We start from the raw sequence: 24138 nt of genomic DNA on the forward strand, positions 1-24138 counted from the left end.
AGGGCTGGGCTCTGGCCACAACCTCAGCCAAGGAACTAACAACAACAGGTGGGAAAGCAGCATGCCCAGGGTCCTAGAAACCCCCAAGTGGGACTGGTTGGGTGGGGCTGCCTTTGTGCTGAAACTTCAGCACGTCCATCAGAGGATTCTCAAGGGGGAGATGCTTGGTTGTGGCAGGTTGGAGGATTCCCAGTCTGGAGGAGATTGGGGTTAGGAGCTAAGGAAAGATTGCTGGGAGTTGGGTGGGAGTCCCCAGTGGATGATGGCTGGGTCCTCTATGCCCACTGCCCTGAGATGGGAATAGGTAGTACCTAATACTTAAGCTTACTCTATGCCAGGTGCCAGGTGTTCTAAATGCTTTACTTCCAGTAATGGTTTTACCTCTCCACAATAACCTTCTAAGACAGGTACTATTATTATCCCATTTTACAGATGGGAAAAGAGAGGGCAAGAAGATGGCAGAGATGGGATATAAATCCACGCAGTCCGGCTCCAGAGTCCTCGCTGTAGCCATCTTGAGGCCTTGTGGCCTCTCTGATAACGGGCCAGGAGCTGGTCTGGGGGCTGGAGAGTAGATTCCTGGCTTCCAAAGGGGACTGGGGATCCTATGCCCCCACATCCACTGCTTCCTTCTTCTGACCCGGTTTCCTGGCAAGTGCGGCAGAGGCGCTGTGGCAGGAAGTCCTGTGGTCATGGCCCCCCAGAAGGCAGGCTCCGCCAGGATGGGGCCCCTATGCCTCCTCCTGACTGCCGTGCTGCTCCTGGCCCAGGCGGCGCCGAGGAAGGCCTCTCAGCACTGCAGCCGCCTCGAGTACTGGAACCCTGACGACCTGTGCAGTGGCAGCTGCCTGCAGCGCTTCGGGCCGCCCCCTGCTCGGGTAAGGAGCGGGGACTGGGCGTTTGCATATGTTCAGGCGGAGTTAAGGGGTGATAGGGAAGGGGGAAGGGGCGAGGTCTGTGGGGTGTGGCCCGTGAGGCTTGCTTCGGGGTAGGGGCGGTGGGCCGTACGTAGACGAAGGGGGGATGGGGGGCTGAGCCTGCGAAGAAAGGGACAGTGTGAGTTAAGAGGGTCATGGTTAAGGGGTGTGGCCGGTTAGACAGGCGGGAACCGGGAGGCGAGGAAGAGGTGGGCGGGGGAATGAAAGGAGCGGGGCCTGTGTAGAGAAGGTTGGGAGACTGGCAGGGCTAGTGAGTGTGTGTGTGTGTGTGTGGGGGGGGGAGGAATAGAGAGGTGGGCACGTCCGCTGATAGGTTGGGTGAGTACAGTGCAAGGGGCGGGGACTGCTGGGATAGGACAAAGGGGAAAGCACGTACTAGCGCAGAGGAGGCAGGTTTGGTGGCTGCACGTGAGACGCTGTGTCCCACCAGACTGAATTTTCGGAAAACTGCCGGCCGGATGATGCGGGCAATCACGTAACGCACCCCTTCAAAGAGTGTCCTCCTGGGCAGTGCAACCCCAACACCGAGGAGCTAGGTAGCCCTTGTGGCGGCGGAGCAACGGCTCCCACTTCCTTGGGGAGCCGCGGCGGGACCCGGAGGCGCGGCAGACAGGTGCTGGTTGGGCTCCGGAGGGCCTGGGCAAGGTGCAGCCTGCCGGAGTGGGGCGGGGGCTGGGGGCGTGGCTTGGGGTCGGATGGGCGGGGTCTGTATCAAGGGAAGGGAGGGTTTAACCTAACTGAAGAGGATAGGGATGGGGGCACAGTATTAATAGTATCAGGGGTTAAAGGAGTCGGGGTGGGAGGGCTGGATCAGGCGGGGATGTGGCCCCATTGAGGGATTTAAGGATGGGAAGTTTGTGCTGAGGAGGCAGGAGTAGGGCATGCTTCCCACTTTATTTCCAGAAGCCGGTCCCTAACAAGGAGACCTGCCCCCTGACACGTGGAAAACTGAGCGTCCTTAGTTCCCAGGAGCCCAGCTCACCGGCGATCCCCAGTCTCCCGTGGACATCTGAGCACTAAGTCCCTCAGCAGGCCTGGCCGAGTTGGAGTTCTGACCTGTCCCTGGTGCTGGTTCTGCTCGTGACCTCAGCAGTAATTCTCCTGCTCGCCCTGCAAAGGCACCGCCGTCGCCACCACCAGGGGAAAGCCGTCCAACACCCCTATCCTGGCTTGGTTTGCAACGACCTGAACACCCACATCCTATTCTCCTTGCACTCGTCCCCTCCAGGCTCCCTGGAGGCTTCAGAGGCAGGGTACTCAGGGAAGGAGGTCCCTCTGCCTCCACTCCTAGGCAGGGGTTAGTTGAGGATACACCAAGGAGGTGGGGGGGAGGTGGGCTGGAAGCTTGCGCCTCCTCCCCTTCACCCCTCCCTTTGTCTCCTAGAGCTGCCAAGTCTGGAATCACAGCCACTGTCTCGCCTCCTGGATGAGCTGGAAGTGCTGGAGGAGCTGATCGTGCTGCTGGATCCTGAGCCTGGGCCAGGTTGGGGGAGAGCCTGTGGCAGCACTCGACACCTGGCTGCAAAATATGGACTTCCTGCTGCCTGGTCCACTTCTGCCTACTCCCTGCGGCCCAGTCGCTGGCCTCGGCGGGCCGTGATGGAGATGGTAGCGGCAAGGGAGCCCTCTGCCTCTCTGGGCCAGCTTGGCGCACACCTGCCCAGAGAGGGCGGGCAGATGCACTGTGGGTGCTGTCCAAGCTTGGCTGAGCTGGGGCCTGCCCGGCTTAGTACCCGATAAAAATAAAGTTTCCATTGAAGTAAGTGCCTGCTGTCCCTGGGCCTCATCACGGGTCCTCTTAAAATAGTCTTAATTGGGCCAAAACCCAACAGACATCCTCTCACTCCCCTCCCCATTCAGGGAATGGGCCAATCCCACCACACACACGAGACCAGATGTGGGTTACCTCTGGGCAACCAGGGTCCCCTCTGAGAAATGGCCCTGCTACCCTTGGGAGGGTTCATCTATAGGGACCCATCTGAGTTCTAACTTGGAATAGGTGTTACATTTATGCTCTGAGCCTTAAGAGACCCCCACAGTTTACTTCTAATTCTGAGCGATGCCCTCTCGCCTTCCCTGGCTCAGGATGAGTGTGGGGCGCAGAGGAACAGAAGCTCCTACCTGCCCCCAGCACCATACAAATGGAAGACCACCTCTCCAAACATTGACAGACTTTATTGTGGGGGGTTCCCACCTGGGATCCCACCCTCTTAAATAAAAAAGTGCATAGAAAAGGAGGGATTTAGAAACTTTTGTACAATATCTACATCCTGGGCCCCCAGGGAAAGAAGGGGGCGATTGCTGGGTGGGCTGGAGGGGTGGAGGCAGGGCCCTTGCCACCTGCATGCCCACATCCACCCTGAACATGAGGGTGGGGTGAGATGCTCTGGGAGGGACGAGGGGCAAGATGGCAGCGGGGGGCGTGGCAGGCAGCCACAGCTTCAGTTAAGGAACCGACGGCAGCGCTTGGCGCCACAGTTGCAGGGCAGCTTGTTGCTGGCATCCTCAATGGGGAACTTGTAGTCATAGGTGAGCTCCTCGCCACGCAGGATGCGGCGCAGGGCGAAGATGACGATGTGCTTCTGGCCCTCCACGTGGATGACTCGAGAGAAGCAGTTGGGCTCACACGAGTGGTTGATGAAGCGGGCGGCATTGCCATGCATGGTGGCATCCACCACGTCAAAGTCATCCATGCGGAACATGTAGCACCCAATGCCCTACAGGGATAGGGTGGGGCAGTCAGGGGCTCTGTTCCCATGGACCACACCGTTTCACCCGTCTCATTCCCATCGCCTGGCAGAGCCTACCTTCCCATCATAGAACTTCTCCCGCTTGTCAGTCAGCACAGAGCGAATGACAATACCAGAGTACTCAATGACCATCTCGCCGGCATCGATGTTGCGTTTACAGAACAGGCCCCGCCCGTGGATGGCAGATCTGCAGGGTTGCATGGGCAAGGGGGAGGTCAGGGGGCAGGGGGACAGAACCAAGGCAGTCCCACACTAGGGCACCTATCCATCCACCCAAGGGGCATCCTCCCCCCGACCCCACTGACCTGTAGACACCCACAGCCTCTTTGGATGTCTTCTTGAGGTGGCGAAAGCGCATGGCCATGGGCAGCTCCAGACTGGTGGCGCGTCTGGTGGGGGACGGCAGCGTCACACAGGTTGGTACCCAGGAATGACGTCTCTTGCCCCGATCACCCTCTTTTGGACCTTTCCAGACCATCTCCAGTACCCTGGCCTGCCCTCCATACCTGGTTGACCTGAGCTGCACCTCATCCTCTTCCTCGTCACAGGTGGCTCCCTCAGGGAGCACCCGGTGCTGGGAGGCCAGGAAGTTGAACATGTCAAAGGTGCACTTCCTGCAGGTGGGAGGGAGGAAAGGAAGAAGGTTCACACCGATTCTTCCAAGAATATGCTACCCATCTATTCTCTGGCCCGGGCCTGCTGCCGGTAGGGTAGGAGCAATACTGCTACTACTGAAGACACAGCAAAAGGGGAACAGATGAAGTTCATTCTTCTGATGTGAACTCTAGGAATAACTTCTGGAGTGGCCTAGTATCTTCTCCTCAGACCTCAGTTTCTAATCTGTAAAGACTTAATTCCCACCCTTGAGAACTCCTATAGGGCTACCCCGACTCAGGCACCACAGCCCAGACCTCTCACCGGAGATAGACCTCAGCGCGGGCTGCCCCATGGGGATTCAGGGGTGGCTCCTCCTGGCCCTCTCCCTGCTGGTGGTAGCGGAACTTATAGTGCTGGCAGCGCTGAGCTCCGGGCAGTTGCTCTGCCAGGAAGATGACAGCATCGTGGTGGATGCCCAGGAGCCTTGCCCCACTCATTCCTGGGGAGAGTCAAAAGTGAGGGCACGTAAGTCATGTCGGAGGCCCATCCTGCCAACAGGGAGTCATCCCGGCCCCCAGCATCCCTGTGAAACCCCTCAGTTACCACTAAAGGAGAGATGTCTGAGCCGGGCATGCCCTCGGGCCTCTTGCACCTTCTCAATCAGAATTCTCCATGCCCCTGGGGAGAGGGCAGGGCCAGAGCTGTCAGGATGGTGTTCTATGGGACACCTTCCCTCCCTGTCAATGCTACTCCCAAACTCACCCTCCAAGCTCTCGGCCTCCACGCTGAACCCATCCTCACTGCTGATCTCGAAACGCAGGTGTGGGCCAGCCCGTTTAGGGGCCTGGTTCTCTTTGTCCTCTGGGGATGGAGGCTCTTCCTCAGAGCTTGAAGCCTCACCTGGTCCCAAGGAGCAGATCAGAGTTGGTGAGGGTCACCCCTCCTGGCCTCAAAAGCCCCTGGTTCCCCTCTGCCCTTCCTTCCTCCCAGCGTATAGGCACAGTTGCTAGGTCTGAGGGCCTTCCTCCTGCAATATTTGCCCAGTGAACCCTAAAGAATGGACATTATTTTTTCTAGAGGGCCTACAGTCCCTTTACTGCAGGACATGCTTATGGCTCACTCAAACTCAGTCTACCGTAAATGCCGATCTACTCCTCATTTATCTGCATCTCACACAAGATTTAAAATACTGGAGAACTACTATATTTTGCACATTTATTTTTCTTATGTGCACCACATTTCTGTAAAGATTACCAGTATATTATTATAAAGGCCCATACTCACAGAATCAAGTATATGTACACTATGAGGGATTTCTCAGGGGCTAAAAATTTTAAAGCTAGAACAGATAGGACTAGCTGACACAGGTGAGGTGGATGTGAGAGAAAACGGGGGTCAAGGACAATTCTTGAGGTGTGGAGCCTGAACAATTGGAAGGATAAAATGCTCACTGACTGAGATGGTTGGTGAAGGTGAGGGAGAAACGAGTTTGGGGTGAAGGTCGAGAACTGTTTGGAACATGTTGAGCCTGAGATTCCTCTTAGAAAACCTCCCCTTTCAACTTGCTTGTGGAGATGGCGAACAGGCAGCAGGATATAAGAGCCTGGCTAGTGATTTGGGGGCTATCAGAATTAGAGATGGGGTTTAGAGCCAGGAAGCTAGACAAGAGCACTTGGGAGTGAGTGGAGATTAGAGAAGTCAAGGCCAGGGCCCTGGGACACACCAAAGCTGACAGGCTGGGGCAGTGAGGAGGCACAGCCATAGGTGAGGAGACGGCTGGGGTGCTGGAAGGCAGGAAAGGAAGTGCTTCAAGGAGGGAGGGATCAGCACACCAAATGCTGCTACTGGCTCAAGCAGGATGTGGACTGAGGCCTGACCATTGTACCGGGGTTGAGTGGGGTGGGGGGCATACGTTTGAGTGGAGCATACTTTAGGAGGGGCAGGAGTCACACGGCCATACTTTCTCCCCACAGAACTGCTCTGGGCCAACCTACCTATATGCCCTTCCAGCCCTAAGCAAGACTCTAAACCTAACTCTTGCCGTGTCCCCCACATCATCTCCGGGCCTCGCAATGCCCTAGGGTCCACCTCTGACTTCTGCCACCTTTCCCCATCCTCACTTCCATTCTGTTCCCTGAGCACAACCACAGAGGCCTCGCCTGGGCACACTCTCACTTTCTTCTTTCTCATGGTGCTCATCCTAAGCTAGAATGCGCTTGTTAATTATGCATCTGTTTCCTCTAGCAAAATGTGGTCTGGTCCCTATGGGCAGGGACCTGTCTGTCATGGTCACTGCCATATCCTCATGCCATCTCCGACCGCTGTAAGTAGCCTTTCAGTTAAACAGTCTCAGTCTACTTCATTCCACTTCCATACTCAGCAGCTTAGCTCTACATAATGAGAAAATCCACACATCTGGACAGGACGTGGGGCCACAAGGAATTCCGAGCCTCAGGCTGCTCAATTATCAGCTTACTTGGCTGTAGCCTACTCCCTCTCCCACTGCCCTCCATGACCAACAGAGCACTGCCCTTCCAGCTTCACTGAGTCCATCAGCCAGAACTGCTCCACGTGCCCCCATCCTGCATACTGATGTCTCGTATCTCTGCAAGTACAGGCATAACTCGGAGATACTGCGGGTTCAATTCCAGACCACGGCAATAGAGCGAATATTGCAATAAAGTGAGTCACACAAATCCTTTAGTTTCCCAGTGCATATACAAGTTATGTTTATACTATACTGTAGTCTAGTAAGTGTGCAACAGCATTATGTCTAAAAAAACAATGTACATACCTTAATTAAAAAATACTTTATTGCTAAAAAAATGCTAAACATCATGTGAGCCTTCAGGGAGTTGTAATCTTTTTGCGAGAGTAACAGCAAAGATCACTGATCACAGATCACCGTAACAAATAATGAAACAGTTTGAAGTATTAAGAAAATTACCAAAGTGTGACACAGAGACACAAAGTGAGCAAATACTGTTGGAAACATGACGCTGGTAGACTTGCTCCATGCAGGGTTTCCAAAAACCTTCAATTTGTAAAAAACGTGACAAAGAAAAAGGGCAATAAAACGAGGTATGCCTGTACGCCTTCCTCATGTCCTTCCCTCCATCTCAGGGGTCTCTTATGCAAACCTGACCGCTATGTCTCCTCCCACCTCCTTTTCCATCCACGAGTCCCCTCCACCCTCATTCTTGCTTTTGCTGTCACAGCCCTCACACCAAACCCCTCTGAGCTGCTCCCCCCAACCCCCAACCCCCACCCCAGACTCTTAACTGAGCTTTTTGGCAAGGTGCCTGACTGCTGTTCTGGCTTCCTCATCAAACACTGTTTTCAGTTCTGGACTCGGACACAACATCCTCCCTACCCTGTGCCACCTGCCCAGACAGTACACCAATCCTAGACCCCACATGCCTGGTGCTGTGTGTGGCAGTTGGCACTGCTGACCACTCCCTTCCCTGAGCCTCTGGGACACCACCTGCCTCTGATCTCCTTCCCACTGTTCTTGTCCTTCCTCTGGGTCCTAGGTGGGCTCCATCCTCTGTGGATGATCCCCAGAACTTCACCTCTGGCTTTACTAGGTACCTAACCTCTGACCCTGGTACACTAGCCCCTGAAGCCCTTCCTTGGGCTCTTGGGCACACTGAACAGGCATGTGTCTGTTTCTGACACAGGCCATAAGCTCCCAAGGGTGTCTCTGTAACTCTAACACCCAGCCTCAGGCTCGTACCCAGGTAGGTGTGCAATGTGCAACACCCAGTGCGTTGTTTTTTTTTTTTTTTTAAGTGGACCAATTCTGTATCTGTGAGTTACTCAGCTGAGGCAAGCACGGGGAAGGATGCAGTGAGAGGGAAAGGCTGGCCCCTACCTGAGTAGTGGTGCCACTGGGACTCAAGCAGCAGGTCAGGGGGACCATCGGGGGCCCGGGGAGGAGCACCTTCTGGAAGTGGCAGCAGAGGGGACCGGTCCTGGAGGGGCCTGTGAGGAGAGACCTGTCAGAAGGAGGAAGCGACAGAGGTTCCAGAGCCTCCAGGGAAAGGAGGCTGGCCACTCACCTCGGGCTTTCCCCCCAAGTGGGCTCCCCAGGATCATCCAGGTCGAGAACTCCACGCACAGTGGGCGTTTTCATCCTCACTCGGCTAAACCTGGTGCGGGGTGGACCGTGAGAAGGCTGAGGTGCCTTCTCCTGCCCACCTTTCTCCCACTCCGCAGCCTGGGCACGCTCACTCACCCGCTGCCACAAAGCCCTGGACCCTGGGAGGGGTCCTCCGAGGACTCTCCATCTTCCTCCAGCCGGGGAGTTTTGCTTGGGGGAGGTGCTGGTGGGGAACGGCCAGAGAAGGTGGACACCCTTTTGACGCGGATGGCCTGGCGGGGCGGGCTGGGGGGCCCACTGCTCAACACCAGCGTCAGTGGAGGGGGGGGGTGGGGGAGGGGCAGGGCGGACCACCCCTACAACTGGCAACACACCCAGCAGGGGTCCTGGGGGCAGAGTCCAGGAAGCAGGGGCCGTGGGGGGGATGGGAGGGGGCAGAGGTGGTTGCTTCACTGGGGGTGAGACAGGTTCACCCTCCCCTGCCATCTTTACGAACACTTGCCCCAGCTTGTTGACAAGGATGATCTTGGATGTGGCAGGTTTGGGGGGCTCGGGGGCAGGGCCCAGGCTCAATACCCGGACCCCTGGGGCCCCAGGGAGCCAGGCAAACGTCCGGGTGGGGTCAGCTGGGCTAGGGGGCAGGCCCTGAGGGGGCTGGCTGCCATTGGCCAAGGGAGGTGCTGGGGGGAGTGGCTCCTCTCTAGGCCCAGCGCCCCCCTCCCCAGGCCCCCCTAGGTTCTTCAACACAAAATCCACGATTTCTGACGGCAAGTCCTCGGGAGGTCGAGCCCTGTCCCCCGCAGCCCCAATGACCCCAGCCCGGCCTGCTCCTGGCCCTGAAGGTGGAGTCCCCTGGCCCCGAGGCTGCTGGACTGCCTCGGCCTCGCTGTCGGTGCCATCATCCACTCCGTCCAGCTGTTCAATGCGGGGGGCTCCAGGGAGGGCTCCAGGGGCCAGGGCAGGGCCAGACACCACAGTCACAGGGAAGTGGACGTAGCGGGGGGTGGGGCTGGCCTCCTCCTCCGAGCTGTCCCCTGGGCCCCCGTGGCTGCTCCCCACTGCCCCTGCAGCCACAATCTCTTCCTGGAAGGGCTCGGTCCCCAGCAGGCTGGCCGCAAAGTCCAGGTCAGCAGCACTCAGTCCTGACACCACCTCCATGTCCTCAAAGTCTGGGCCCAGGTCTTCAGGGGGTGGTGGAGGAGATGGGGCCCGGCCAGGGGGAGCCAGCTCCCCTGAGGTAGGTGTGAGGGCTCTAACGACTGAGGTAGGAGGGGGCACCCTGAGCTGAGGAGAGGTTCTGAGAGGGGGAGAGGCCCGCCGCGATGGTGGCAGCCTGGAAGCCAGGGGGCTGGGACGACGGGAGCGTCTGGGGGGAGCTGGGAAGTCCGGGTCTCCCACCGTAGGGATGTGGTGGGTCAGAGAAGATGGACTTCCTGTAGGGGGAAGGGTCAGGGTCAGCCAGGAGCTCCTGCCTCACCCTGCCCCACCCCTCTCCCAGACACTCCCAGGTACTCACCAGGGGAGGGCAGGGGTCCAAAGGAGACACCCCCCAAGGGCCTCCGGGATGGTGAGTAGTTGGGCACTTTGATTCGAGCCCCCGAGAAGGAGCGGGGGGCTGGAGGAGGGGCGCTGCTTGGATCCGGCCGAAGTGGGGGGTCCTGGCTCTCAACGGGTGAGTGGTGCTCAGGAGCTCTAGGGATAAGGGCACCTGTATCTGGTGGGGGGTCCACATGATCTGGGGGCTCTAAAGAGGCAAGAGAATGGCATCATGGATGGCAGGGGCTCTTTGTGAAAGCCTCCCCTCACATACCCTTCGTTCTTTTGAACCAACCGTACCTTCTCTGCCTGGCCCCTGAGCTGGGGACAAGGCGCATGGGTTCCCAGTCATCACCCAGGTCCCAAACCCCTCTGCGGCTTCTGCAAAACCTCCACACACACCTGGGTCAGAGTTCCTTTGTGACCCTTCCTCACCCATCCTTTGCCATCTCCCCACTTGCTGGCTGCCTACTGCTGATTCAGGCCCCACACACGGCCAGTCCTACCTGCTCTGCACATCCCTGCCACATCAAATGCATCCACCCCGTCCTGGCGCTTGCGGCTCCCCATTACCTGGCTCCACCCAATCTGTGCAAGCTGATCTCTGCTGCCTCCTCCCAACACTTCCTTGTTTCCAGCCAGGATGGCTGTACCCTCCTCCCCTCTCTACCCTGTGTCATGCTCCAACCTAGAACAAACACCTTACCCACAAGCGCAATCCAAATCTCCTCCTCCTCCCATTTGGCCCACAAGGACCTCTCCCTCTACCTATCTCCAAGCCCATTCTTTGCTTCGTGCCATCCAGCGCTCAGCTACATCCCTCAGTGCTAGCACAGTTGGGAAGGTGCCAGTTTGGGAAATGAGCAGATTTAGGCTTGAATCCTGGCTCCACCACTAGGTCACTGTGGAGAGCTACTGCCCTCTTTGAGTTGTACAGAGGAGCTTATACCTTTCTCAAAGGGCTGTGGGGAGCATTACATGAGCACGCAGCCCCAAGTCAGGTGGCCATAAATGCTCCCTACGTTTGTGCACAAGCAGGTAGCATGGCGCTCTCCCCGCAGCGTCCTGGGAGACGCTGAGCACAGCCCCCGCACACTATGCGCAGCCATTAAGTCATCTCAAGCTACTGCCATTACAACAAGTGGAACAATGGCAAGCATCCTGGGGTTTCCTTAGGGCACAAGGAGAATAAGGGTTGGTGGGTAACTGTTTGGGGAGGGCAGCACTCAGGGAAGAAAATGAAGGAGTTCCCAGGCTGTACCTGAGGAAGGGGCAGGGCTGTGCACAATGGTCTGGTTCTCCTCTGCCGCCTCCAGGTGAACCGGCTCTTCCCTCGGCCCCCATGGCCGATACTCCAGAATTCGACACCGATACCAGCAGCGCCGCCGAGCATCTACTGTGCTCCAGTATAGACGGGAGCACCTGAGGGGTGGGCGTGTGGGACAGGAGGGTCAGGACAACTTAGGCAACAAGATCCAGTCCTGGAGACCCCCCCGCCCCACCAATGTCCCTTGGGCTGCTCACTGGTAGCCAATGGGGAAGAGCCGTCCCTCGCAGTCTGAGAGGTCAGACAGAGTGCCCAAGGAGTCGATTCGGATGGAGCCTATGGTGCAGAGGAGAGGTCAGGAGGGTGGGCCCAGGCAGGGTCAGGAAGACCAGGGTAGAGAGCAAGCTGCTTACCAATGAGCACATTGATGGCATCAGGTTCAAGCCCCGTCAAGAACTTTCTCTTGAAGTTGATACCCTCAAAGTCCACATAGACTCGGCGGAGAACATCAAAACCGTCAGGGGTCACAATCTCCTGGGAGGGGGGGTGGCAAATGGGGTTGCTGGATTGGTGGGGGGTGAGGGGGATGCGAGGGAAGGCTCTGGAGGCAGAGACTGGTCAGTCAGGGGCTTGACTAAAGGACTGGGGGCAGGGGGTAAGGGAACAAGGAAGAGACACTGAGAGGCAGCTGGGGCCAGGCCTGAGGGGCTACGGAGCTCCCTGAGTGGAAGAGGAAGAGAGTGCAGTGGGGAGCTGTCTCCCCCAGGGTGCGGGCCAACCTTGCCATCCAGCAGGTCTGTGTGTTTCTGGCAGAAGACTTTCTTGTCATCCTGGAAGATGCAGTAGCTGGCCCGGGCACACATGAAGTGGAAGTTGCTGAGGCAGGAGGAAAGGCAGCAGCCCACCGTGGCTCCAGGCTTCAGGCAGAGCTCACAGCGCTGTGGGGGGAAGGGGATGCTAAAGGGGGAAGCCAGTGACCCGAGCCAGGGTCTCACACTCAGCATCATTGTCCTTGAGACTCTGCTTGGGCCCCTGACTAGCCCAGCACCTCACCAAGCAAAGGCACTCACCAAACATTACCTCTCCCCTAGCTGCATCCAGGGCCACGTACACATCAAAACCATTTCAGACTGTTTGAAACAGAATTGCAGTAGGAAAAAAAATAACAAGAGCTAAGGCTGAGCGTGGCATTTACCTTACCATCTTCCTCATGCTGTTCTAGCATGGAACCTGTATTATTTCATTTCATCTTCACATCTGCCCTCCGTGGTACATCTCTCTATCATCCTTCTTTCTGAGGGTGAGCTGGAGACGTTCTACAGTACCTGACTCAGGTTCGAAACTGGTAAGGGGGATTCTAACTCAGGCTACACCTCACCTCATAGGGATGTAATAAGAGCTAAGTGCCACACTGTATGGAAAGCATCCGGCACAGGTTTAATCAACAGGATTCAACAGACTAACTTTTAGTCTCCCAGGCTTCAGGCCCATATTACGACCAGAGAGCACAAATAGGAAAAGAGCTGCTGTCACTGCAGCACCACAGTGCTGGGACAACCAAGAAAGGTACCTAGGACCAGCAGTGGAAGGACAAGCTGTGGCAGAGACTAAACAAGAGCTGTCTCCGAGTGGAGGAGGGCCCCGAGGACTGCCCACCTCTCCAGGCCCATGCCCTCACCATCTGCCTCCCTCGAGCCACAGCAGCGTGCACGTTCTTGAGGGAGCCGTCGTTTTCTTCGAACACTTCGGCTGACCAGATGGCACAGTTGACGTGTGTCCACTCATTCTGCCCGATGTACAGAAGCCGCCCCGCCTCCTGGGGACAGAGGAGGGTGGCAGGAGGGGAGGCCCCAGAGACCAGACCCCACAGCCTGGGCTTCATGCAGTAGCCCTCACCTTAGAGTCTGCATCCCCATATTTGAGGCACAGCGCACACTGACGGGGGTCCTCCAGGTGTGAGAAAGCAGCTGAATCCTTGCCCTGGAAAGCTGGAAGGGGTGTGGGAAGGAAGGTCGAAGAATGAGGACCTGGAGCCTGGCCCGCCAACCAAGGGATCTGGCTTCCAGCCCCGATTTCCCAGTACCTGTTGAGGGGTCCCCTGGAGGCTGCCCAGATTCTGGGGTCTCTGGTTCCTGCTGCCTCCACTGAGCGTAGACATGGTCCAGGGAAGGGGGCAACACGGCATTGGGGAGGACTCCGCTGTGGACAGGCAGGGTCAGCCTCTGACACGCCTTTTAACGGGGGGTGGGGGCTGCACTGGGGCCCACCCACAGTATCAGCCTGAACATGCCATGACACTCTCTGTCCTCTCTCTACGTGGAATTTCTCTCAGTCTCCCAAACAAGCCAGGCTCTCTCATGCCACCTTTGGCCCACGAAACACTGTTCCTCATGCCCGGAATACTTTTCCTCCACTTCTCAGCTGGGATGTCACCTCTCCGGGAAGCCTCAGGCCCTAGGCTCCTAGGCAGGCGCCTCCTCTGGGCTCCCACAGCCCCTGGGTCTCCCCATCAGCGCCCTGACTGTCTGGGTCATCAGTGCCTGCCCACCCTCCCAAACATGGCTCGCCCACTGCTGTCCCCAACACCGCCTTGCATAAAGTAGAACCGAAGTGAGAGTTAACTACACAATCTGAGTCTCTGCTCGTCTAGAGCCACTAGGGACTCTCATGCTGGTTCCACCACCCTCCAGACCCTAACCCTGCTCCTCGTCTCAGTCCAGCTTGACCCTGGACTCCTAGGTGCCCTTGCCTTTGCCCTCACTCCCTGGTTCCCCTCCTGCTACCCAGCCTTGCTCACTTGGGCAGCCGGGTACTCCGTCGCCAGTACTTGGGGTCGTGGGCGTCGAACCAGCCGAACGCAGACTCTAGCAGCTGGGGAGCAGGTTAACAGGATGAGAAGAATTGGCTTCCCCAGGAGAGCTGGCAGGGGCAGGGTCTGAAGGACCCACTCTCTCCTCCCCACTACCACGCTAGCTACCCTCCAGGCATCCCCCAAAGAGCTCACCTTCAGTAGGAGCCCCTTCGTCTGGCCTCCAGCCCGGCGCTCCGGCGTCTCTCCTTCTTCCGAGTGCCTCATCAGGATGCCCACCACATCCTCCATGAAGCTGTGCTGTAAGGGGGTTTGTCAGGACTCGAGCCTCGACCCCAACCCTCTCCTCCTGGCACCCACCTGTTCCTCTCAGTGTCCCACTCACCACGGACTTGTAGTGGCCTTCCTCAAAGCGCTGGCTCACGGCATGCAGATCACAGGGCCCTGGGTGCAGCTGCTTTCCATCCTGCCCACACTGCAAAGAGGGGAAGTCAGCAGGGCTCGTGCTGGGCCTAGGCCCACCCCGTCCTGCCACCTGGGGCCCCAGACCTGGGTGCACAGCAGCAGTGGGCCTGCCACCTTGGAGCTCAGCAGGCCCTGGAGCACCTGGCGCAGGCCCCCCTGCAGGGCCCCACTCAGGGCCTCTCGCCAGCGGGGGTGCGTGGCCCCAGCACACGGCCCACAGGTATACAGCACCGAGTCTGGCAGCCCCGAAAGGATCTCATAGTCTTCATCTAGAACAGACAGAGTAGGAAAGGAAAAAACGGTTTAGGGAGATGTGAGGGCTCTCAGTAGCCCCCAGATCACCAAGAACATTTAGCCCTGTCCCCTGAGGGCCTGTGGTGGAAGGTAGAACAGGGATCCCCAAAGGACTGAGGCCAGCCCCCAGGTAATCCACCCACTCACCTGAGAGCCCCTCACACTTCGCGTGCACCCAGTGGTCACACTGGGCGCACTGCATCATCTTGCTCTCGTAGTCGTTGTCTTCATAGCAGCGTGTGCAGATCGGGCAGTAGTTTCCTGGAGCGAGAGGGAGGAAGAGACAAGTCAGAGGGGCTGGTGCCACTAGCTGCCGCTCAGAGTCCCTGCCCAGAGGCCAGCCATCCCGACTGCTGCATGAGCTGCCTCTGTCATGCCCCACTTGGGTTCCTACCGCTCCCCAAAAGCTGGCTGAGGATAAGGCTGCTTTTCTAACTCTGCAGCCCCAAGGCCTCACAAAGGAAAGAGCTTTGCTAAACATGCTGCCTGAGTAAATGAGGAAGCCCAGGTCTTCAAAGAGCTCAGTGGAGACTTGAGGTTCCAGGAGGTATCTCAGGGACCACCACAAGGGTGGGCTCCAGGCCCTCCACTCCCACTGCCCTCAGCGGGAGAGTACTCTGAGTGGAAGGAAAGGCTCCAAAGTTAGAAGAGAGTAGAAAGCCACTAGAGAAGAGTATCTGTTTCAACTGCTTGTCTAGGAACCTGGCCCACTCCCCGGTGGCCCCCGGGGCCCCGGTCCCCTGCCAGGTCCCCACCTTTCTCATAGAGCTGGGTGCACCTGGGGCAGAGGCTGTAATCTCCCGACCACTCGACGTCCCAGTTCTTGCCTGGAGTCGCCCCACAGCTCTTACAACGCACGCAGGCTGAGCAGATCTGGGAGGGCAGGGCGACATTAGGGGGAAAGCCAGACACCGGGCTGGAGCAGTGCGAAGGGGGGATGGGCAAAGAGGAGGCAGGAGACAGATAAGGAAGGATGGGTAAGAGGAGAAAAGGTGTGCAGGAGAGGTGAAGAGGAGGAGGAAGAGAGAAGAAAAGAAGCAGGGCAGGAGAGAAATGAAGTGGGGAGATCGGTAGAGTGAGACTGAAGAGGTTAGGCTAGAGCAGGAGGGGGCTGTGAGCTGGGGGCCATGGAATACATGAGCCCGTAAAACCATTACATACAAATTGTGCACATAAATCTTGTCTACGTGAAATTGTTGAAGAGGACGTGTGATGTTTATCAAACTCTCAGAAGGACCTCCACCCTTCCCCTCCTCCTGAGAGCCCTGGCCTAGAGCAAGTCTGGGGGTGGTGTGCGGCATTAATCAGAACTCCAAAGTAAGGGGTGGGGGCCTCATCTCTCACCCAGTGGCGCCGTTTGCGTGTGGCCCGGGTTGGGTAGCTGGGCCCCAGGCAGGCTGGGTGGTAAGCATGGCGGCAGCGCTCGCACTCCAGGAGGTGCTGTTGGATGTTGGAGAAAGACAGCAATGGCAGAACCTACTGGCACAGGGACACCCCTTCTCTTTCATGCCTCCACTGCCATGGCCCTCGTGCCCAAACCTTGGATCCCCGGCCTTTGCGCCCACAGACATGGCAGAACTTGCAGCGGCGGCAGCACCAAGTGTCATGATGTTGGGGCAGGGGCCGCTCAGCTTCCTCCAGGCAGAATGGGTGGAAAGGGTCACAGCAGACTTGGCAGAACACCAGCTGGGGTGGGGAGACGGAATGATGGGCAGAGTGTGAGGCCAGGAGGCCAGGGAATGTGACCCTGTGGAGAGGGCCCAAGAAACCAGACTTGGGGGGCTGTGAAAAAAGGCAGGGGTCCAACCTCATGCAGGCCTTTGCTGGCACACAGCAAGCACACCATCGGTGGTCCCCCTGGCACAGAGGTGAGTACGCTCAGGCCGCCCATCAGCCACACGTTCTCCAGATCACAATCCTCCTGAGGGAAAAGAAGACAAGGGATCAGAGAGCAGCCAGGAACACAAGCCAGATCCAACCTTAAAGCCCTGGTTTCTCACTCATAATCAACAAGTTTCTTCCCACCGTAGTCCCCGCCACCCTCCCCTGCTCTGTGCCATACCTTAAAATCCACACGAACCCGGTGCACGCCATCAGGGGACTTTTGTTTTCCAGTCCAGCCATTGGGAAAAGAGACAAAAGGGCCAGGGGCCAAAGCATCCTAGGGAGGATGGTGGTGCTCAGAGTGCTGCCAGCCCCACCCTTTACCAACTTTTCTCCTCACCGCCCTCTCCTCCAGCCTACCCAACCCTACCTTTTGCCCAGATCCTACTTGGCCTTCCAGAAGGACAGGCCTGCTTCACCCCCTCAGGACCTGTCCTCTGGCGTGGACACACCACGGTACTCAAGTGAGCCTGTTACCCTGACTTGCCAGGAAGCTCCTTGGGATGGAGCCATGCCTTCCACAGGACTCGGGGTTCTTGGTGTGGGGCTATGCTGACCTTGTCCAGGCGCCTTCGGGCCTTGAGCTGCAACACAGGCTGCAGGGTGGGTTTGCGGGGCCGACTCTGCTCCTCTGGTTCTGGTACTGGCAGCTCTAGGCAAGACACGTGAGCGGTGAGGTTTCCCCCTCTTCTCTGCCCCATTCCCCCTCCTCTACAACCCCCAATTGTTACCTGGATCCCTAGGGCCTTCTTTAACTAGACAAGGTCCACTAGGATGACTTGGGCCTTGTTCAGCAGGCTACTGAAAACCTCCTGCACCCTGCACCCGTCCTCCCTGTCCACTAAAACCACTCCCCTTCTCTACACTGAGACCGACAAAGCCCTGGGTCTGGGAGTCCTGACCCTTTCACACAAAAGACACAGAACTGACCGACAGAGGAAGCAACAAACAATTCGCACCATTCTCTCGGGGGGTCCGACGCCGAGGAGCAGGGGGACCCCCGGGCTCTGAGTCATCCGAGTCCTCGAAGATATCATAGGAGGGTCGCTGTTTGACGCAGCGCCGGGCTGACTTGCGCTGCAGTAGGAGGGAGTCCTGCTCCTCGGGCCCCGGGGGGGCCACCACCTCCTCCCGGGGCCCCCCAGCTCCCGCCCCCCGGCGTGGGCCTGGAGGACCAGGGGAGGCCTCAGGAGATTCATCGGAATCCCAGGGCAACAGCGTCTTCACTATCGTCCGGCCTGTGGGAACAGGGGACTTAGTAGGATCTGAGCTCAGCCAGGGACATGGGACACTGGGATGGAGAAAAGCCAGAAAAAAGTGGGGCAGAAGCAAACAAGCACACGATGGAAAAGAAAAGAAAGGTGGTGGACTGCAAAGATATGGGAAGGAGAGCAAAGAAGACATGGTTTCCTCCGTACCACGAATCTCAGTAAGATTGTGTAAAGAAGTGCTCCTCAAACCTCGTTACCTTTTTTGGCCAGCCGTTCCATCTTCCGAGCCTCTATCTTGTCACACTTCCGGTATCTGGGGAGGGGAGCAGCACGTCACCAGGGTAGGGGACTGGTGGTCTGGGGGAAGAGAGGAAGCTCTCCACAAGGATGCCAATCCCACTGCTCTGCTGGGGCAGGAGGCCTGGGTAACTGACAACCATGGGTGGGAATGCAGGCTGCACCCCAGCTACTCACACACAGCACTGCTTCTTGGTGTTGGGGCCCCCAAACTTGGGCTTGTCCAGGCAGTTGACACAGGACCCACAGTCCTGCACACGCAGGCAGCCCCGACAGTGTCCACACCGTGCCATCCGCATCTTCTTGCCATGATGGGAGGGCAGTGAGCGCCGGGGTGCATGTGCCAGGGTTCCTCCAGACCCCGCAGGCTCTGAGTCTCCCCCAGGTCCTGCTGGCTCCACTTTGCCCCGCCGGGACCGAGATGGGACGCTCTCAGTCTCAGATGCTGACGACGTATCTAGCGCAGCGGAGAGGCCGGGATGGAGCCACAAAGCCACCAGGAGTTCTACCTCATTTCCCTAACCTCCCCTAGATCCCATTCAACTGGCCTTCTGGTCCCCACTTTCCCACAGTGCTCCCATTCCAGGTGCTCCCAACACTAAGTGCTAAGACCTAGCACTCCAACCCACTCGCCACCTGGCCCCAAGCACCCAACTCAGCTGCCATTCCCCCAGGTTCTTGATGCCTTCACTTGCCCCCAAACTTGACACAGCTGTCAAATTTCCCAACAAGCCCACCCCTACCCTCCGTGGCGAGGTCCTGCCGATCCCGGAGAGGGAGAGCACTGAGGCGGGGGACATCTTCGGGTACCATGGCCCGGGCCTGACCCAGGGCCACAGCAGCATGACGGCAGACATGTTTGATGCGGGGGCCTTGCACAGGGGACTCGGGGCCCTGGGGGGAGGAGAAAGCAGGAACACATGTGGAGCGCTGCCCCTTGTGGCCCCGCAACCAGCCTTCTTCAGAGGGCCTTCTTCCCACTCCATACCGACGGTCTCTCTCTCTTAGTTTCCATCGATTCATCTTCAGACTTGACAGAACCTCTGTCTGGGATCTGCTTGACAGCCCCCACGACCTCCTCCATCTGCCCTCCAGGGCTTGACTGGTGGGGGAATAAACAGGGTCAGAGGCTAGAGTGTGAGAAAAAATGGGGCCAGGAGACTAGCACTGGGGAGGGATGGGGCCAGGGAAGGAACACAGGAAGCTGGGGGACAGGGGAAGGACTGGCTCTGAAGGTTCCCTGCAATGCTGGAGGGTGTCTAGGGGGGGAACGAGGTTCAGGAGTTGCAGAGAATTGAGGCTGGGTGCAGGGGCCTGGCCCAAGTACCACGCTCACCGGCATCAAAGATGCCACCTTCTGCTGCTGCTGCTGGTCGATCTTGATTAGCTGCACCTTGGCTCTCTTGAGGAGGCTGAACATTTTCTCCTCCACACCAGACAGTGGTAAGGAACCCAGGCCTGCAGTCCGGGCCTTTTCCAGTGGTGGCGGCTGCTGCGGTGGCGGCGGCTGCAGCTGTAACTGCGGCTGTAGTTGTGACTGCTGTGGTGGTAGTGCTGGAGGCAGCAGCTGGGTGTGCAAGGCCTGTACGGGCTGCTGCAGCTGAGCCTGAGGCTGCTGCCCACTGCTTGGAGCTGGAGCCCCAGGAGGCGGCACCTCGGCCTTAACAGGAGCGGCGACCACAGGGGCGAATCGAGGCAAGCTGAGGTGGTTCGTGCGGCCCACTGCCCGTGGCTCAGGCTCAGCTGGCGAGTCATCGGCAGGAGGCGGCTCTGGCTCAGGGGCTTCAGGGGCCCCAAGAGGAGGAGTAGTAAGCACCGATTCGTAGATCTTCAGGTGGGCTTCGCTTGGGGTAAACTGAGGGGCCCGAAGGAGCAGGGGCCTCCGGGACGGAGTGACGGGTGCAGGAAGCGGGGGTGGGGCCGGCGGAGGAGCAGGGGGAGGAGGGGGCAGTTCCCGGGTCAGTGAGGTCCAGCGAAATGTGGGTTCCCTTAGGATGGACCGTCTCTTCTCAGGGAGTGGGGCTGGGGTAGGTGGAGGAGTTGGGGCACGCGGTGGAGACGGGGCTGGTGCTGGTTCCTGGGGGGCGAGTGGGGAGGTGGCAACAGGAGGCCGTAGAGTAGGTGAGACCTCCACCTTTGTGGGTTTGGGCGGGTCTTCATCCATAAATCGCCGGGGCGTCTTGATGACACGGGAAGAGCGGGCACTCACTACAGGCATAATAAACTGCCGGATGTTCTTCAGAAAGGTGGTACTTTTGGGGGCCACAGTGGGGCTGTCTTCCAGAGGGCCTCCTGTGGTGGTGCTGGGGACTGGAGTGGGAGGAGAGGTGCCCTCTGGCCCTGCCCGAGCAGCTTCCCGCTCTGCCCGCTGGCTGGGAGTCAGGGGAGGCCGGCCCCTCTTCCTGGAGCATGTAGCTGGGACCACGGGAGGAGGGGATTCTTCCTGCTCCTCTGGGGCAGGAGGCAGTGGAGGGGATGGTGGGGGCGGAGGAGACACTGGGGGTGGTGGAGGGCAAAGTGGGGATGGAGGAGATGTTGAGCGGGGTGGGAGGGAAGGAGGAGGTGGAGGGGCTGGAGGAGTCAGCGGTGGTGACGGCAGCTTTGCCTCTTCCTTTTCCTCAGCTAGCACCATCTCTTCCTCGGCTGCAGCTCGCTCTTCCTTCTCTTCCTCCTCCTCGTCTTTCTCTTCTTTCCCCTCCTCTCCGTCCTCCTCCAGCTTCTGCTCCTTCCTCCAGCAGGGGCCCTCTCCCTGTCCAGATCCAACTCTTCCTTGAGGGGCATCCTGCCAGCTTTCCTCATGTTGATCTTGACCCTGACCTGATTCAAGTCCCAAGGACAATTGTCCCATCTTCACTTTTTTGGCCTTTGAAACAAACTTGATCACGAGGGGGAGCCCGCCTCGGCCTCGGCCCCTGCCTCCACGGCCTCCTCGCCCAGACTGTCCTCCACGCTTGGGGGTCCCAGGTCCTGGGCCGGGCCCCTCCTTGCACTTCCAGCTGCCAGTTCGGTGTTTTACTGGAACAACAGGAGGTGGGGGCTCAGGTGTGGGGATTGTCACAGCTGCTTCTGCCACCACTACTGCTTGCTGCTTCTTCCTGCAAGGGCCTGCTGACCGTCCTGGGGGCCGCCCCCGAGACCGACGGGGGGTGGAGGACTCACATGCCCGGCTCCGGGGGGCTGGGGGTGCCTGGGCCCGCCGGAGAAGTTCAGTCAGTGCCTGCACCATCCGTTCTGTGCCCTCCTCACCCCGTTTCCGGGCAGGAGTCTTTGGGGGGGTAGGAGCCACATCTGCTAGGCGAGGAGGCGGAAGGGGGGTCGTCTTATGCTTGCGGCCCCGACCTCGGGGGGCTCGACCTAAAAGGAGAATAGGTGTGGGGAGATGGGTCAAGGTAGCCCTGCAGACTGAGGAAGACTCCAGGAGGGCAGGGACTAAGTCTTGTCTGTTTCCCCGACAGCCCAGCCTAGCTTGAGCTTTGAACACAGAACACACTTGGTAACTGATGAAGACTCTAGTTGAGCAGGGAAGAGCTGACATGAAAAGCAAGAATAACATTCCTGTAAAGCTATAGAGGTAGAGTTTCCCCATCACTCACCTCGCTGGGATCGGAGCGCAGAGCGCAGGGAACTGGGGGCCACATCTTCATCTGAATGAAAACCCTGAAACTCCTGATTTAGGGGACCAGGGGTGGAGGGGAGAAACAGCAGTCAGTGCCAAAGCCCTCGTTTCATGTGAGACTCAGGTTCCGAGGAATACCCCCAGCTTCCCCCTTAACATATCCCTATTTACAAAAGAACTAAAAAGACTGGAAAGTGAGGGGAAAAGAAAAGATGGTCTCCTCCTAGGGATGGAGGTAGAGGGTATTTTGAACCTGCACCCCCAGTTCCAGACCACACCAGCACAGCCATCAGTGGTTCACTGGTCCAAAGGGAACACAAGAGGGTCTCCTCAGATCAGGCAGTAGGCACTATCCTCAGATTCCCTCATCCTCCAACTGAGAAAAAAGTGGAACCTCTGCTTATACCCTCTCGGACTGTAGTTTCTTCCTGAATGAAAATGGGAATTGGGGCACCCAAGCAGGGTGTGTGTTTGTGTGTGTGTGTGCGCGTGTGTGTGTGCGTGTGTGTGTGTATCAAGCGGTTTATCATATTATAATCTGCCCTGAGTCCTCAAGTGGCTACAAACTGTCCTAAGTAATAAAACGCACACCTTCCTGCCTTTTCTGAGAGACTGATTATAAATCCTGAATTGAACTCAGACCTGCTAGAGTGCCCAGTCTCATCCTGCATTCCATTTCTCTTCAACCTGTGCCCCCAAGAGGAAGCCCTCCACCATTTTACCCTCTCTCCACTTTAAGTCAGAAGAAGAATTGGGGCGCTGGTGAAATCAGGGATGTGTCGGAGGTTATGCGGCCAGGCGGGGCAGCCTGCAGGTAAGAGCCCAGAGAGCCCTAGCCTGGGGTCCACTCGAGCCACGCTGCTGCTGTCAACCACCGGTTGGGCGTGCAGTCTCCACAGCCTCCTAGCCCAAACCTCTCCTGCCCTGGATTTACCAACTACCAAGAAAGATCAGCCCAAGACACTTCAGCAGAACCAGCCTCGGGCCCAAGTGCCCAGCTACAGCCCGGGCTTCTCTATCCACTTTCAGAGGCCTCTTCCTCCGACAGCTCCGTGCAGCCTACCTCCTGCCATGCCTATTTCCAGGGCCCTTTCCCTCCTCAGGAGGCCTGAGGACCACGGTTCCCCACGCCACCCCTCGGGGCCACCCAGACCCCTGGAAGCCCCCCGCCTCCGCCCCGCCCGGCGCTGGGGACGCCTCCGACTGCCTCACCTCATCGTCGGACTCCCCGTCACTGCTCTCCTCCTCCAGCAGGCAGTCCCGGCTCGGGCCCCAGCCCCAGCCCCGGCCCCGGCCCCGGCCCCGACCCCGCTGAATGCGCGGGCCGGCCCACAGGCGGCGGAGCCGGCGCAGGCCCCGGCGGAGCCCCAGCAAACGGAGCAGGGCCGTGTCCTCCCCGGGCTCGGCTCCGCCCGGCCCCGCCGCGCCGCCGCCGCGCCGCAGAGCTACCCGCACTCTTTCGGCCCCGCTGCCCCGTCCGCCGCGGCCCCCGCCCCCGCCAGAACCCCGCGGCCGGCCCGGGAAGCGGCCCCGCGCGGAGCCAGGCCCGGGGCAACTGCCGCCGCCCGCCGCCGCCGCCATCTTGGCACCGTGAGAGGGGCCGGGGAGGCGGGGGGAGGGGCGGCCCGTAAGCAGGGCCGGGGGGGAGGGGAGCAGAGGAGGGGCGGGGCGGCGGCGGCTCACGACAACAACCAGCGCCGCCGCCGGGTTGGCGGGAGCCGGGGGCTGGGCCGGCCGCGCGCGGGGCACCACGGGAGCGGGAGTCCGAGGGCGGCCGGCCGTCACCCTTAGACCGCATCTGAAGCGCATAGACCCCCGCGTCGCGGCGGGAGAGGATGAGGCGCATGGGGCCTCTGGGAAATGTAGTTCGAGCGCCTCGCTCCTTCCCAGCGAACTAGGGCCGCGAGAGCTGGGATTATGGGGTCCTGACCCGACCCAGAAAGCGATCTCCGGGGCCGCCGGGAGATGTGGTTCTTGTCCCAGACTCCTCCCATTGTTCTTGTCGAGGCCAGCGGCCCGTGTGAACTACCACTCCCAGAGTGCGGCGGGCCTCGGACCCTGGGAACACCAGAGACACTGGAAAATGAAGTTCGCTACTGCAGGAGGCGTGGGCTGGGTAAGGGGCGGCGGCAAAAGATTAGTCTCAGTTTGGAGCTCGACCCGGCAGCCGTTTCGTACAGCCTGGAGGGAAGATGCCGGAGAGGCTGCGGCCTTTCGGCTCTTGTGCTCTAGGAAAGAAGGAGGGTGGCCGAAAGCAGGGCGGAGCACGCGTTCCTCTCGAGCCCCCGGCTGGGGGCCCAGACTCAGACTCCGCGCGCAGTTGCTTGCTGTGGAAGGGACGGGTAACTTGGATTCTGACAGCCTCCCCCCAC

The 24138-nt window shown here is 58.9% G+C and overlaps 2 protein-coding genes across 2 annotated transcripts; one reads left to right on the forward strand and one right to left on the reverse strand.

Annotated features, from left to right (window-relative positions):
* The first annotated feature begins 26 nt into the window (after nucleotides 1-26).
* Nucleotides 27-2668, forward strand: IGFLR1 (IGF like family receptor 1). Its single transcript, XM_059905260.1, is given in 5 exon segments — nucleotides 27-878; nucleotides 1369-1551; nucleotides 1842-2235; nucleotides 2323-2592; nucleotides 2595-2668. Coding segments are annotated over 5 exon segments (1107 nt in total). The 5' UTR covers nucleotides 27-692.
* Nucleotides 2669-3094: 426 nt separating this feature from the next.
* KMT2B (lysine methyltransferase 2B) lies at nucleotides 3095-23362 on the reverse strand. Its single transcript, XM_059905259.1, is given in 38 exon segments — nucleotides 3095-3655; nucleotides 3746-3875; nucleotides 3994-4077; nucleotides 4195-4302; nucleotides 4607-4784; nucleotides 4889-4963; nucleotides 5048-5185; nucleotides 8160-8269; nucleotides 8347-8436; nucleotides 8523-8716; nucleotides 8718-9820; nucleotides 9904-10131; nucleotides 11185-11345; nucleotides 11448-11526; nucleotides 11604-11724; nucleotides 11970-12128; nucleotides 12869-13006; nucleotides 13087-13178; nucleotides 13274-13389; nucleotides 13988-14061; nucleotides 14195-14299; nucleotides 14385-14474; nucleotides 14549-14733; nucleotides 14906-15019; nucleotides 15514-15631; nucleotides 16103-16198; nucleotides 16298-16444; nucleotides 16566-16679; nucleotides 16821-16919; nucleotides 17200-17294; nucleotides 17602-17880; nucleotides 18111-18166; nucleotides 18328-18607; nucleotides 18894-19044; nucleotides 19139-19252; nucleotides 19487-21504; nucleotides 21744-21816; nucleotides 22979-23362. Coding segments are annotated over 38 exon segments (8157 nt in total). The 5' UTR covers nucleotides 23348-23362; the 3' UTR covers nucleotides 3095-3379.
* Nucleotides 23363-24138: the final 776 nt, after the last annotated feature.

This window comes from Balaenoptera ricei, chromosome 19 (genome assembly GCF_028023285.1).
Source record: "Balaenoptera ricei isolate mBalRic1 chromosome 19, mBalRic1.hap2, whole genome shotgun sequence".
In the NCBI taxonomy this organism is placed as follows: domain Eukaryota; kingdom Metazoa; phylum Chordata; class Mammalia; order Artiodactyla; family Balaenopteridae; genus Balaenoptera; species Balaenoptera ricei.